Source organism: Aotus nancymaae, unplaced genomic scaffold (assembly GCF_030222135.1).
Source record: "Aotus nancymaae isolate 86718 unplaced genomic scaffold, 86718_ANA_hifiasm-v0.15.2.pri h1tg000002l, whole genome shotgun sequence".
Lineage (NCBI taxonomy): Eukaryota > Metazoa > Chordata > Mammalia > Primates > Aotidae > Aotus > Aotus nancymaae.
In genome coordinates, this window is record NW_026988413.1 from 203,308 (window position 1) to 219,306 (window position 15,999).

The 15,999-nt window shown below is 54.0% G+C and overlaps 1 protein-coding gene across 3 annotated transcripts in view; it reads left to right on the plus strand.

The window, feature by feature from the left end:
- Positions 1-14,509, plus strand: part of VIPR2 (vasoactive intestinal peptide receptor 2) — a 99,718-nt gene extending 85,209 nt beyond the window's left edge. For all 3 annotated transcript variants that reach the window (XM_064366458.1, XM_064366502.1, XM_064366423.1), the window contains 7 exons: positions 4,765-4,915; positions 5,671-5,731; positions 8,554-8,623; positions 8,875-8,966; positions 11,230-11,359; positions 11,429-11,470; positions 12,100-14,509. In XM_064366458.1, coding sequence (XP_064222528.1) covers positions 4,765-4,915; positions 5,671-5,731; positions 8,554-8,623; positions 8,875-8,966; positions 11,230-11,359; positions 11,429-11,470; positions 12,100-12,273 — 720 coding nt within the window. In that variant the 3' untranslated portion in view covers positions 12,274-14,509. The remainder of the gene's footprint in view (positions 1-4,764; positions 4,916-5,670; positions 5,732-8,553; positions 8,624-8,874; positions 8,967-11,229; positions 11,360-11,428; positions 11,471-12,099) is intronic.
- Positions 14,510-15,999: the final 1,490 nt, after the last annotated feature.

Consider the following 15,999-nt stretch of genomic DNA (forward strand, 5'->3'; position numbering starts at 1 on the left):
ACAGTAAAGCCCTTTATAACTGCACAGACATCAGCCGTTTCGTAGGCTGTCGTCTTCATGCAGAAAATGTGGTTCTGGGGATAACCTGGCGCATGATGCATGTGAATCAGACTTGCCGTGATAACAAAATGAAAAACAAGATTTTTCACCTGGCAAACCTGTCCCCAGGTGGAGTTGGGGCCCTGGAGTTCCTGTCCTGGGACAAGGGCCTCCCTACGTGTGTAACCGTGGTAAAAGCCCGTAAGAAGTATTAGGACAGTGTCAGATTCTCTCTCGCCGAGATGGTTTCAAGCTTCACTCTGCAGATCTCCCTGCCCTTAGCTCTTTGTGAAGAAAGCAGTCACCCTTGACAGGTGTTTGACAGACCCTCGATGGACCCGTGACATGGAAAGCGGTGACCCGCTACTGACCCTTGACAGACCATCAGGACCCATGACGAACCCTCAGCGGACCCTGACGGATCCTGGAGGACCTGCGACATAGAAAGTGGTGGCCCTTGACAGACTCTCAGGACCTGCAACGGACCCTCAGCAGACCCCACAACATGGAAAGCAGTGGCCCTCGACAGACCCTTGGGACCCGTGATGGACCCTCAGCAGACCCTCAGTGTAGAAAGCAGTGACCCATGACAGACCCTCAGAGGACCCCAGCAGACCCCAGAGGACCTGCGACGTAGAAAGTGGGACCGGGTGCTGGTCTGGAGCAGCAGCTCTCTACTCTCCCCGTCGCTTCAACCCGAGACGAGCGCCCAGACACTCATTCGCCTTTAAAAGAGCAGTTGCCCCATTTCACAGATGAGGCAACGGAGCCGAGGGAAACCCAGCAACTGGCCCAGAGCCTCGGGATCCAAAGCCCAGGAGCACGTGGGGCCCCATGACATCCAGCAGCGTGGATCCTGGTTCCTGGAGTTGAGCTCTGTGAGGACAGAGGGAGGCGACTTTGCCGCTTGTGCCAGGTGCCCCGTGACTCCTGTACCAGCGAGGGGAAACAGGCAAAGGGAAGGTGTTCGAGCAGACACAGGAGGGAGGGGACAGCGGCCAGGAGGGAAGGGAGGCGCCTGAGACCAGATGGAAGGTGAGCTGGGTCTTCCCTCTCACTGTCCCCTAAAGAACGCTCAGACTTTGAGTAAACAAGTCAGCCACAAATATAGTCAGACCTCAGCATAAGGAAAGGGAACAATATCTTTCCTTCCGGTTGCATTTTTTGGATTTTTTTTGTTCGCAGCTGGCTTCACTAAACCAAGATTATTCTCCCAAGCAGAACACCTGGGGCAGCCTCCCCAAAATAGGTGCAGGGTCTTTTTCTTATGACATTAGGATCAGCCAAAAACATGAAAAGTTTTCCTCCTGGCCCCTTCCACGTGGTCTAGACAGAAACACAGTTTCTTCTGGGGCCCTGGGCTGCCCCGGGCATGGAGCAAACCTGCTGTTTATTCCCACAGTGGCCACAGCAGGCTCTGTGGGACTCCCAGGAGTGCACCCCCAGGCTCACTAAGCTAAGTCCTGCCTGCCTGACATGCATGTGTACACCTGCGTGTACTCACACTCACACAGAGCTCCCCGACAAGGCCACAGGGCTGAGGAGGGACCAGCTGCTGACCGGGCACCGGGCCTTGGTGCGTCTCCTGGCCAAGTGTTCTCACATCAATGCTGTGGGTGGCAGCTGGCCCTGGAGGACCCCTTGTGGCCTGCCGGGCCCCTCCTGCTGTGCTCTGGAGCCTGTGTGATGTGGTTTGAAGGTCACGCTGTAGAAGATGAAGTCCATAGAGGCCTTGTCATTCCCCAGACCTCCCGTGCTCACAGAATGTGTTTGTTTGGTGAATGGACACATGGAAAAAATGCAGAGATGTTTTTGTTCCCATTTTAGAAAGAAAATGGAATCTTCACACTCTTTCTGCATCCTCTTTGCCACTTCAGCAGGACGTCCCAGAGCCCCTCCAGGCTGGCGCCTGCTGTCAGGCAGGACAGTGCCCCTCGTGTGGCCTGGTGTCCTCCATGTAGCCCTTCCCCGGTGCGGGGCCTGCTCTGCACTTGATTTTTCTCTTTTGCCACTGAAGACGTGACTAGACATGCGTCTTTATGGACTAGTGTTCTCGTTTCTGTCGGGTGGGACTCACCGGTGAGGCTGTCGGCAGAGGGTGTCTCCGTCCGGGCATGCTGCTGTCACAGACGGCAGGCATTTACTTCTCGGTTCTGGAGGCCCGATATGGAGGCATCACCAGATTCGGGTCTGACTCCTCTCTGTGTCCTCACGTGGTAGAAGGGGTGAGGGAGATTCGGGTCAGACTCACGTGGTGGAAGGGGCAAGGGATATTGCTGGAGTCCCTTTACAAGGGCACTAATCCCCTCACAAAGCTCCACCCCCACGGCAAGGTCCCACCCACTAACACATCCCGCAGCAGGTGAAGCTTCAACACATTATTTTTTTGTTTTGTTTTGTTTCTTTTGTTTTTGAGACAGACCCTCACTCTGTTGCCCAGGCTGGAGTGCAGTGGCACGATCTCGGCTCACTGCAACCTCCACCTCCCAGGTTCAAGTGATTCTCATGTTTCAGCCTCCAAAGTAGCTGGGATCACAGGCAGGTGCCACCACACCCGGCTAATTTTTTTTGTATTTTTAGTAGAGACAGGGTTTCACTATGTTGGCCAAGCTGGTCTCGAACTCCTGACCTCAAGTGACCCACCCGCCTTGGCCTCCCAGTTTTGGGATTACAGGCGTGAGCCACCGCGCCCAGCTGCATGTGTATTTTTACATTGTAGTAAATATATTTTGCTAGATTGCTTTCCAAAAGGCTGAGACAGCTGACAGCTGCACTTAGGATCACACCAGAGCCCGGAGACCTGACTGGTTTTGCCGTTTTGCCTGTCTGGCAGGCGCTGGCACTGCCTCTGTGGCTCTCACGCTCACTCTGGGGCAGGGCACCTGCTGAGAAGTGGCATCTTTCCACAGGCTGTTCCAGCGCTCTAAATACCACATTCATCTGTAATATCGGTGTTGTAAAAATTAACCATTTGTCAATTCCATTGTCAATATGTTTCCAAATTCATCATTTGTCAATTGTATTTTTATGGTATTTTTGCCATCTAAAAGTTTTTAAAGTTTATGTAACCAAAAATGGCCTTCTATCCTTTTAGCATTTCTTGTTTTCATTTCAGATTTCCCATCTCGATTAAGAGGTTTCTACTCTAAGATTGTTCATTCGTATCTTGGTTCATCCACAGTTTACTCCTCCTTGTGTTTAAGATCAGGTCTTTTACCGAGTGACAAGGCAAGTTGCATTCAGAGGAGTCACCACATCCCAGAATCCCACCGCCTAGAGATTTTAAAACTTGATTTCATTTTATTCAAATGAGTGGCAATGAGTTACAAATTGACTTACTGTGACTCTCTTGTGTACACGGCTGTGTCATCATGTATGTCTTTCCATGTAAGAGCCTCTGTCCTGATACCCAGCGCAGAACTTGCTGGGATCTGAGTGTCCATTCAGCAGGTGTTGACATTTGAGATCCGCGTGCAGGCGCTCAGCTTGCCCTGGTGGCAAACATGAGCAATAAGGGTAACTCTCACCTGTGCACTGCCTCAGACAACGAAGCACCTACCTACCCTGTTATGCTTAGGAAGAGGAAAAAACAGACGAAGGCAAGTCAGATCCAGAGCACTGGGGAGGTCAGGGGCAGCCTGCAGGGCTCAGCGGCTCTCAGGACCCTGGAGGCCAAATTGAAAGCCCACCACATGAACATATAAGTATATCCACCCATATGTATGTATAAGTATATCCACCCATATGTATGTATAAGTATATCCACCCATATGTATGTATAGGGATAGCCATCTGATATATGTGTATATTATATCCACTGATATGTATGTATATTCACCCATATATATAAGTATATTCACCCACAAATATGTATAGGTCTATCTATCTGACATATATATAGAGAGAGAGAGCAGATCTGCCTGTATATATGTGCTTCCTACATATGACTATCTATAGATACATATGAACATAAATATAGAAATAAGAACGGAAATGAAAATACTATCCTTTTTCAGCACACTTTATATAAGCTCAGTGATTAAAAGTAGCAGTTTCACGTTTGCTCATGAAGCTGAAATGCCTGGTACATTTAGTTAAATGAAGGTCTGACAGATTAAAATAGATTTATTTTATTTATTCTTTCCCAGTGAAAATCCTTTTAAAAACCTCCTCAGAAAATATTTTATTTGCCAGATTTCTCGTTTTCCCCCTTTTTCAAGGTTTAATTAGGTTACGTAACATTAAAACCAGTTTTTTACAATTGAGGAACTTACAGGATTGTCAAAAATTTAAAAGAAAATTTGGGGGCCTGATGTGGGTCCATTGTTTTCTCTTCCCAAGCGCTGCTCACCTGAGCTGCTAGTGAGGGAAGCTGGGAGATGCTGCACCCGCTACCTGCACTGGTGCTTGAGGGCGAGGGGGCTGCGCGCCCTAAGACCCTCCAGCAGTGAGTGCGCTCCTCTCAGGGAGGGCTGTTCACAATTGCCTCTGCCAAGTTTATCTTGCAGTGATCAGTGATCGTCCCCTGGAGCCGCGTATACACAGGGCCTGGTGCTAACAGAAGGCGTTCCAGGCCAGCGCCCTGGCCACTGTGTTAATTCCTTCCCAACAGCACCCGGTGTCTCCTCCCTTGCACAGATACTAAGCGCCCTGTATCCTGGAGCGGCCTGCTGTGAACTATTGTCACCTAATTGGGTCCTGCTCTCCTCTGTTTGCGGTTTCCAGGTGGGCTGCAAGCTGAGCCTGGTCTTCCTGCAGTACTGCATCATGGCCAACTTCTTCTGGCTGCTGGTGGAGGGGCTCTACCTCCACACCCTCCTGGTGGCCATGCTCCCCCCAGGAAGGTGCTTCCTGGGCTACCTCCTGATTGGATGGGGTAAGCATGCCCCTTCCCACCCACAAACCCCCCAAGTTCCTAATTCCCATCCCATCTGACCAAACAATGCAAACTTTTTTGGCTCAGAAAAATGCTTTGCTGCTCCCATAGAATGCATGTCAGGGTCATGTTATGAAGAGTTTTTCTAGGATGACTGGACGCTCCTATGAACAACATGTTAATATTTTCCGGTAAGCAGGAACCTAGTCTAAAATGCTCCCATTCATGGCCACTTTGACCCCAATTCAAATGGGGCTGCTAACAAGTAACAAAACAATTTCTTCCTCCCCACCTCTACCCGGTTCAGCTTTCACTGAGGGCGGGGATCAGAGAGCAGAGAAGTTGAGGCCACACTAAGTAGTGGAAGTCTCGCCTTGCCCAGGGTTGGAAAGGGGTACAAATCTGGGACATCCTCATGGAGGGGATGAGGCAGATGCAGCCAACAGTTCCTCGGGTGGCCACAAAATCAGTGAACATGTCTCCTCCCTGGCACGTTTACCTCCGTGGCCTCCAGTAATAACACTTCCTGTGCAGAATGGCAAGTCTCAAAGTGCTGTCAGATTCTCAGCTCTCAAGCATGTGTGTAATTATCTTCACTGCTTACTAAGGCATGAGCATAAACTTGTAAATATTTACAAAGACTTTAAACAGGAGATTGCATTTCGTGTTCCCGTGAGAAAGCGTGTCCTTGAGGGCACCCATCTGTGTGCATGAGTGGCTCCGCTCTGCCTGTGTAACCAGGCGTCTCTCCGCAGGCCTCCCCACCGTCTGCATCGGGGCGTGGACTGTGGCCAGGCTCTACTTAGAAGACACCGGGTGAGTCCATGCCCAGACTGTGGCCTCAAAAATGGGCACGGCAACATCTGGCAACATGAAGTCGTTTGGAAGCCAAAGGTTACCTGGTTGGAAAGACAGGGAGCGTTTGCGGGAAGCATCTGGGAGATTCTTGGGGAGGAATACTGTGAGGTTGGAGTGTTTGGAGGGAGCCCACGTGGGAGACAGAAAGTGAGCCAGGTTTTACAGCGCAGTTGACATTGGGATCAGCCAGGCAGAGACTGGGGCAGCCCCTTTGGTGGGCACAGCAATGTCCACAGAAGAAAAACAAGTGCCCTGCATGTTGTTTAAAGTGTGGAAGTTCAGGAGACGGTGGTGAGATCACCCGGTTGTTTGAAGTGTGGAAGTTCAGGTGACGGTGCTGAGGGCACCCAGCACTTCCTGCATGTTGTTTGAAGTGTGGAAGAAGTTCAGGTGATGGTGCTGAGATCACCCGGCGCTTCCTGCACGTTGTTTGAAGTGTGGAAGTTCAGGTGACAGTGCTGAGATCACCCAGCACTTCCTGCACGTTGTTTAAAGTGTGGAAGTTCAGGTGACAGTGCTGAGATCACCCGGCGCTTCCTGCACGTTGTTTGAAGTGTGGAAGAAGTTCAGGTGATGGTGCTGAGATCACCCGGCGCTTCCTGCACGTTGTTTGAAGTGTGGAAGAAGTTCAGGTGATGGTGCTGAGATCACCCGGCGCTTCCTGCACGTTGTTTGAAGTGTGGAAGAAGTTCAGGTGATGGTGCTGAGATCACCCGGCGCTTCCTGCACGTTGTTTGAAGTGTGGAAGAAGTTCAGGTGATGGTGCTGAGATCACCCGGCGCTTCCTGCATGTTGTTTGAAGTGTGGAAGTTCAGGTGACAGTGCTGAGATCACCCAGCACTTCCTGCACGTTGTTTAAAGTGTGGAAGTTCAGGTGACGGTGCTGGGGGCACCCGGTGCTTCCTGCACATTGTTTGAAGTGTGGAAGTTCAGGTGACGGTGGTGGGGGCACCCGGCGCTTCCTGCACGTTGTTTGAAGTGTGGAAGAAGTTCAGGTGACGGTGCTGAGATCACCCGGTGCTTCCTGCATGTTGTTTAAAGTGTGGAAGTTCAGGTGACGGTGCTGGGGGCACCCAGCACTTCCTGCACGTTGTTTAAAGTGTGGAAGTTCAGGTGACGGTGCTGGGGGCACCCGGTGCTTCCTGCACATTGTTTGAAGTGTGGAAGTTCAGGTGACGGTGGTGGGGGCACCCGGCGCTTCCTGCACGTTGTTTGAAGTGTGGAAGAAGTTCAGGTGACGGTGCTGAGATCACCCGGTGCTTCCTGCACGTTGTTTAAAGTGTGGAAGTTCAGGTGACGGTGCTGGGGGCACCCGGCGCTTCCTGCACGTTGTTTGAAGTGTGGAAGTTCAGGTGACGGTGCTGAGATCACCCGGCGCTTCCTGAACGTTGTTTAAAGTGTGGAAGTTCAGGTGACGGTGGTGAGATCACCCGGTTGTTTGAAGTGTGGAAGTTCAGGTGACGGTGCTGAGGGCACCCAGCACTTCCTGCACGTTGTTTGAAGTGTTGAAGAAGTTCAGGTGACGGTGCTGAGATCACCCGGCGCTTCCTGCACGTTGTTTGAAGTGTGGAAGTTCAGGTGACGGTGCTGAGATCACCCGGCACTTCCTGCATGTTGTTTGAAGTATGGAAGTTCAGGTGACGGTGCTGAGATCACCCGGCACTTCCTGCACGTTGTTTGAAGTATGGAAGTTCAGGTGACGGTGCTGAGATCACCCGGCACTTCCTGCAGGTTGTTTGAAGTGTGGACGGTCAGGTGACGGTGCTGAGGGCACCTGGCACTTCCTAAGTGCTGGTCTTGGCTCACGCAGCCCGGAGCGCTTCCACCCTGTGTTCACCCTGAGTGAGACCATGGCCCAGATACCAGCACACGTGACTCCAGCACAAACATCCTGCCTCATAAAGGGCCTCAGTGTGCATCAGTTATCCACTGCTAGTAACAAATCACTCCAAAATGTGGTGGTTTAAAACACCCACCTAGTCTAGTCACTGCGATTCTGTACCTGATGACCTGGGAGGACTCAGCAGGGGCACTTCTGGCCTTGGGAACTGGCCCCCACTTGGTCCCCTTCGGCCGGCTGCAGGCTTGGGCCCCTTGTTCCTCTTCAGGCCGGTCTGAGACTGCACCAGCTGGAAGACTCCTGCCCTCAGCCTCCGAGGGAGCTCATGTACCCAGGCCTGTGATGGAGATTCTGCTCTGTGGGAGGGCTGCAGACTCCCAGGACAGGGCGTGGACCCTGTGCGGGAATCACTGAGGCATTTTACCAGCCAGGGGTCACAGCTTCCTGCTGGAGACACCCCATGTGCCACGAGATGGAGAGCTGGCATCTCGCCTGCCTCAGTCATTCTAAGGACACTTTGAACCGTTTGCCACACACATGCACACCATTCGGGAGGTGGAGGGACGCTAATTTTCAGGAGGAAGGTTCTTTGCTCATGACGTTGGCTGGATGGGGCCAACACACGAATTCATGCTCAGAGAGGAGGGCTTCAGCACTGTCCTGCCTGGTCCCGGCTTCTGGGACCGCACCTGGATCCCTCCTCCCTATAAGCAGACTATCATTTTGAGATGCATAAAATGAAACACACTCACTCACTGGGACAGACTCCTTTACGATCTGTCAGTGTAGAGAAGTGACGCTTCCACAGTGCGGGGAGCGGGCACATTGGGAGGGCAGGCAGTCCCCCAGGCAGGCGCAGGTGTGAAGCAGGCCTTTCTCCTGCACCCCTCTTATGAGAGTGGTCGGTGGTATCCTGATTTCCCATCTCTCTGTCTCACAGTTGCTGGGATACAAATGACCACAGCGTGCCCTGGTGGGTCATACGAATACCGATTTTAATCTCCATCATTGTAAGTAGCCCCTGTTGAAATGTGGATTAGCTGTGCAGTCGCACAGCTGGGCAGACAGCAGGCCCCCATCCTTTATTAAATAGAAATGACCCGTGCCACTCAGCCATCCCAGAAAAGGACCTCTTGAGGGAGGCAATTCCCAGGAAGGAGGGAGGGACTGCGGGAGGAGGGGAGGGTGGAAATCAGGTGGACTTCAGGGAAGTTAGGTCTCTGTGAGTCAGTTTCACAAACTTTTTATCTCTTTTGTGCAGGTCAATTTTGTCCTTTTCATCAGTATCATAAGAATTTTGCTGCAGAAATTAACGTCACCAGATGTCAGCGGCAATGACCAGTCACAGTACAAGTGAGTATGTGTCCCCGGCCTGGCCGCCCTGGTGGGGATGCTGTGCAGAAACCCCCCAGCGCTGCCAGGAAGGCCTTGGAACCATGGTGACTACACCTCCGCCTCCACCACGCCTCACCTCGCGGCTGGGCCCCAGGGCTCTGCTCCTGCCCGAAGCTCAGAGAGGCCCTGGGCAGCATTTCCCTGGTGACTGTGAATGTTGCCACCCTTTCTTTTATTTCAAGGCCAGGAGAAAGTCCTCTGTAGTGAGCCGGCTTCAGTTCCGCCCACTTGCATGTTATATAATCTGTCTTCTCCTTGGCCACACATTATCTTGATTTTACTTTTTTTTTTTTTTGAGACGGAGTTTTGCTCTTGCTACCCAGGCTGGAGTGCAATGGCGCTATCTCGGCTCACCGCAACCTCCGCCTCCTGGGTTCAGGCAATTCTCCTGCCTCAGCCTCCGGAGTAGCTGGGACTACAGGCACGCACCACCATGCCCAGCTAATTTTTTTGTGTTTAGTAGAGACGGGGTTTCACCATGTTGACCAGGATGGTCTCGATCTCTTGACCTCGTGATCCACCCGCCTCGGCCTCCCAAAGTGCTGGGATTACAGGCGTGAGCCACCGCGCCCGGCTGATTTTACATTTAAATCTGTCTTCCCGTTCAGACCACATGGTCCATGTCCATGTGTCCACTGCCAGCCCTAATACCAGGCCTTGTAGTTAATAATTCAGAATGTGTTTCCTCCCTGTGTGATTACATGACATGGCATCATGACTGCCCTTCAGTAGATGAAGACAGGGCAGACTTTTCACCCCCAGTCATCCAGCTAATTCACGATGATCTGGGAAATCTCTAAAGTAATGCAAAGACTCCATAAATTTATATCAACATTTATAAAGAAAAGGTAAAATCCAAAAATTCAAGTGTAAACTAAACTTGGTGTGAAAGTGGCTGGCCCAGCCAGAAGGCACCTCAGGCCCAGACTGACTGGGGCTGGAAGGGCGGCTGTGCTCAGAGCTGCTCTGTGGCAGGACCCCTGCTACCCAGGCCAGGAGGGTGCCTGGCCTGCATTTCCCTTTAGTCCCGCCTTAGAAAACAGGATGGATTTGGGGAGGGGCGGTTAGGCAGGAGCATGACCAAGAGCCCCAAAGCTGGGTGCAGATACTGCTGGTGCCTGAGGGAAGTCACTTTGCCACTCTGTACCTCAGTTTCCTCATCTGTAAAATGGAAATCATAATGTCACAAATGGAGTCGATATTTGCCGGATATTTGCTGCCTGGCACCAGAGGTATCGTGAGAGTTTGGTAAACCAGAGAATCTAATTCTGCCATGTGGCATCTAAATCCAGGGAGTGTGCACCTCTGCCTGCCCACATGAGGGATGGGATTCCATGTCAGACCCTGCATGGCAGTGTGACCTTGTCCCTGCTTGGGGGAGGCCGGTGGTGCCTGCAATGGCAGAGAAGCAGGAACAAGATTGTTCCTGGCCTTCAGGCGGAGCTTTGATTTCCTAAGAATCTTGTGTAGTTTCTTGTTTAGTGCCTTCGTATTGGATCTTTGGGAGTGTTTGTTAAATACACTTGGAGATGGATGCTTTTATTTTGGAAACAGAATTAAGTGGGGACAATAAAATCTGTTCTCGGTCCAGGACAACAGAAAAGGCCGAGACACCCATGTGGCCACGAGAGGTCTTTCTGTGTAACTCTGGTCACGGAAGTAGCAAAGTCTCCCTGGACAGGGCCAGGAGCTCAGCCACAGGGAGGCCTCTTTTCCAGCAAACTTCAGACGAGTTAATAGTGGGAATTAGGCGGGTTCTCTGCTGCTGACTGAAAAGCCTGGCTCCCACGGAGCCCAGCTGTTACGAGCCATGGGCCCGGGAGCACATGGCCACGGTGGAAGCTGGCCTTCTCGTCCCATGTGGCACCCTCACCTGCCCCCTGGCAGGTCCCCTGCAGGCTGTGGGTCACTCACAAGGAATCTTGTCCCGGTAGCCATGAACCCTGGGGCACAGCATGTGTCGTTGTGAGGGAATTTGGGAGAAATGAACACTTTCTGGAATGCGTGTTCCCAGGTCCTGAGTGCTGGATCTGCACGGGGCCTCAGACGTAAACATCATAAAGGAGCGGTGGCTTTTCCTGCTAGCCGGCGACTCCGGTGGTGGAGACGGGGGTGCGGAACCCCTCCCACGCCCAGCTGCCCGGTCCTGAGCAAGACCCTGCCAGGCATGCAGCGGGCTCGTAGGTCCAGCAGCTGAGCCGGCTCCTCTCCTTCTGTGCAGGAGGCTGGCCAAGTCCACGCTCCTGCTCATCCCGCTGTTTGGCGTCCACTACATGGTGTTTGCCGTGTTTCCCATCAGCATCTCCTCCAAATACCAGATTCTGTTTGAACTGTGCCTTGGGTCATTCCAGGTAGGTGTGGAGGCAGCAGCCCCCCCCACAACAAAGGGGGTCCCGGCTGACCACCCCTTCTCATTGCAGGGCCTGGTGGTGGCCGTCCTCTACTGTTTCCTGAACAGTGAGGTAAGTCCGTGGCCGCCCTGGAACCAGGCACAGGTACTCAGTTGGTTCCTGAAATGCTGCCCAACCCGGGCTGTGGCCCCCACATGCACCTGTCTTCCGTGGGCCAGTCCCACTGCCCAGGCCCCCACGACTCTCTGTGTCCCCATCAGAGCCCACAGCGACACAGGCAAGCCCACTTTCTGGGCCCAGCTTCCAAACCCCCCGTCCTTCCGTCCACCCCGAGCACCATTGACTGCTGTCCTCTCAGAGCCTCTCAGGAAAGCTCCCGGCCGGGTCTAGACAGAGATAATCTGTTTTTCCCCCGGTCAGCGTGTTGCTTGTGAGTCCCAGAAAGCGGGGGCTTGGATTGGGATTGGGGCTGCACAGCATTTCATGAGTCCCTGTTGACAGCCGGGAGCTGAGCAGCGTCCCCCTGGCCCTCACCTGGCCATTCAGTTCCCACTCCCTCCAGCATCTCTTCCCCAAGCCGTTTCTGTTTCTGTCCATCTGACGGGGACACAGATGTAGCCCCACCGTCCACATAGGGTCAGGCAGGAGGGAAAGCTGGAGGTTCGTGGGCCGTGCTCCTCAGAGCACACACACGCCCCTGCCCAGGCTCACAGGTGCTCCCGGTGCCCTCACCTCCCCAGGTGCAGTGCGAGCTGAAGCGAAAATGGCGAAGCCAGTGCCCGACCCCGTCCTCCAGCCGAGATTACAGGGTCTGCGGCTCCTCCATCTCCCGCAATGGCTCAGAGGGCGCCCTGAAGTTCCACCGCGGCTCCCGCACTCAGTCCTTCCTGCAGACAGAGACCTCTGTCATCTAGCCCGACCCCCACCTGTCGGACGCAGCGGGAGCCCATGGTACTGGGGCTGACACGGGCTGATGCTGGCTTCCTCCTTCCAGAAGCCCGGGCACGCTGTCGGGCAGGTCAGCACGGTCCTCATGCGGTCAAGCTGGTTGTCCACCAAACCCCACATGTGGAACTGGGGTCGTGTTGTCATTGACTCGATTTAAACTCCAGCATTTAGATAATTTTGTTCAGCATGTGTTTCAGCCATATAGTTGGATCCATTTTCGAAGAGAATAGGGAAGCCAAGGAGGAAATGTGGAAATGCAGTTGCATGGCCCAGCACGGGCCTGGGCGACCACAGGTGACGTCCATGCCATTTCAGGACGGCCTCCCAGGTCCCACAGGGCAGCCCCCTCGTCTGCAGGACAGAGGGAAGCCGGTCAGGGCCCCCCTGACATTAGGACCAGGATAAATCAATGCGAGGGCAACCCGCCCTCCCTCCTGGGGTTCCCACCTGGCCTGCCCGAGCCCTTCCCCACCCAACTCTTCCCACAGGGCCCGGCACAGCTGCCCCCACAGGGCTGTTCTGCCTCCCTATGGAAAGTGGGCTGAGGAGACCATCAGATCAATAGAGCAGGTCATGAAGGAGGGGTGCCCTCCACGTAGGTGTTGGGAGGCCCCTCAGCAGCCCTGGCTCTACCTTGAGAGGTCACCTGCCACCCTGTGGGGGCCATAGAGCCCAGCACTCAGCCTCAGGCCAGCCACAGCCAGGCCTGCAGCCCCTGGTGATGGGGTCAGGTGGGGCACGAGATATAGCTGAGTGGGAACCAGAAACCTATTATCTTTTTAACAAAAATAATCTTAGAATCATTTCCGTCCAAATGGAGAATTATTTTAACAACATATACAACTGTTTCAAGCCCTCCTCCCCAGAGCTGGCGCTAGGCAGCCCTAGTGGTTGTTCCTCCAGGCGAAGGGTGACCTGCAGACTTGGAGATGGTGTCTGGGGATGTTGCTGAGCTGGCTGCAGAAGGGTAGGGACATCTGGGCACAGTCTCCATGCCTGTGACATGCCGTGGTCCCCGCAGCGCCTGGCAGACCTCAGCAGGCCACTCACTCCTAGCCCAGCTACCTCGACAGTGGGGCTGGGTTGTTCTGAGTGCATCTGACCCTGCTTTTCCCCTTACAAATGAACATCTTTCTCCCATGCTTTGGTGCCATCACAGACCCCAGTTGGAGCGAGGTGCCAAAGGTCAAGACAGCTATGCTGGGAGGCGGCCACAGGGAAGCTCAGGCATCCTGACAGCATCACCTTGGTTTGGAAAACCCACGTCCCCAGTAAAATGAGGCCGGACAGAGGGGCTGTTAGGATGGCAAACCAGCAGTGTCCAGAGACCCCTCAATCCCCGACGGTCAGCGCTCCATCCTGCATGCCCTGGGCCTCACCAACCACATCCCATCCTATATGCTCTGGGCCACACCAGTCACGCCCCATCCTGCATGCCCCGGGCCATGCTGGCCATACCACTCTATTGCAATGGACTCATCCCTGGACCTGTGGGGAGAATGAGCCCAACGTTAGTTTGGAGACGCAGGTGAGGCAGTCAGAAGATCTAGAGAACAACTAACCCACCAATTCTGGGGGCTGCAGAGGCTCCATCAGGGGCCGATGTTGGGGAGCAAATGACCCAGGGCAGGTGGCCAGGAAAGGATGGAGTGTGTGGAGTGCAGTGAGAGGGAGGCAGCTAGATGCTGCAGACCCCAAGTTCAGTCCCGCCCATCGGCTCCACCCCGCCCCTCTGCTGCTCCTCCCTGTAGGGTTTGGGAGACCCAACCCCAGCCTTGCCTGGCTTTAAAAGAAGGACAAAGAGGGCATCCCCCACCCACTCAGAGTTTTGGGGAAACAAAGATTTGTGGTAACTGAAGGTGTTGGGTCAGTGACCAGGTGTGGACGCTGAGCTGTGACCCAGAGGGGACGCGGAGGCACTGGTTGTGTGGCTGACCATCAGGTGGTTGGGTGTGGGTGGTCATCAGTCTTCAGGTATGCGCAGGGGACAGTGTTCAGCAGAGCTGAGGACCGGTTCCTCCTGCCTGGTAGAGGGGCAGGCTGCCCGCTGTTCCTGGCAGATACCTGGTGAGCAGGGGATGCAGGACCTAGCAGTCAGCGGGTGTCTTTAACTGTAATCGTCTGTAGAATGTCTCAGACTCCTCCACGTGGCAGAAATGAGCTGTGTAAATACTTCAATAAAATCTGACTTCACATCTGCAAGCTAAGAATTTGCTCTGACCAGACCTGAGGCCCTGGGGCACAGAGGACGCGTTTGCCATGTTCACTGTGTCTGCTGCATTCAGATGAAAACAGAGCCTGGATGGGGAGGGAGAGGGTGAGCAGGGTCCCACCAGCCACAGCGCACCACGGAGGATGTTGGATATGGCCACCCATCCCTCAAGACAGTCACGGGCCCCTGTCAGAGCATCGCCATTGGGGAACCTCCATCTGGCAGCTGACAGGTGAGCAGCGCCCTGGATAGGAGGCCCCTGCACACCCAGCCTTGTCTCACCGTGCCCGACACAGCCTCTGTCAGCTCTGCAGAGCCAAAAACCTGTTAATAGAGCAGGACTGAGTGCAGGAGTGTATGTTTGCGTGCGTTCAAACAGTCCACATGCGTGTGTGGGCGTGTGGGGGGTTGGGTGTGCACGCCTGTGTGTGGGTGTCTGCATGTGTGTGGAGTGTGCACATGTGTGTATGGGTGTCTGCATGCGTGTGGGTGGCTGCATGTGTGTGGGGTGTGCACGTGTGTATGGGTGTCTGTATGCATGTGGATGGCTGCATGTGTGTGGGGTGTGCACATGTGTGTATGGGTGTCTGCATGTGTGTGGGTGGCTGCATGTGTGTGGGGTGTGCACATGTGTGTATGGGTGTCTGCATGCGTGTGGGTGGCTGCATGTGTGTGGGGTGTGCACGTGTGTATGGGTGTATGCGTGTAGGCGGCTGTCTGCATGTGTGGGGGTGTGCACATATGTGTGTAGGTGTCTGCATATGTGTATGAGTGCATGTGTGTGGGGGTGTGCACATGTGTGTATGGGTGTCTGCATGCATGTGGGTGGCTGCATGTGTGTGGGGGTGGGAGTGTGCACGTGTGTATGGGTGTATGGGTGTCTGTATGCATGTGGGGGGTGTCTACATGTATGGGGGTGGGGTGCACACGTGTGTGTGTCTGTGCATGTGGGGAGTGTACACGTGTTTGTGCCTGTATGCACACACATATGTGAATCTCTGTGTGTGCTGAGCCTTAGTCACATTTATGCTACAGGCAAATAAAATCTATTTTTAATGAATTCCATGCTCCACCAAATGGCTGCATTGTCAGGAGGAATACAGCACATGGCTAAAAGCCACGTCCCCAAGGAGTCAAACCTAGAGTGAGCCAGACCAACCAGCCCTTGCTGACATTCCTAAGAGCAGAGCAGGTGGGAAGGCGCTTGGCACACAGCCCTCCAGGGAGCACACACCCCTCCAGGGAGCACATACCCTTCCAGGGAGCACACCCCCCCAGGGAGCACAGACCCCTCCAGGGAACACACACCCCTCCAGGGAGGACACACCCCTCCAGGGAGCACATACCCCCCAGGGAGCACACACACCCCTCCAGGGAGCACACACCCCTCCAGGGAGGACACACCCCTCCAAGGAGCACACACCCCTCCAGGGAGCACATACCCCTCCAGGGAGGACACACCCCTCCAAGGAGCACACAC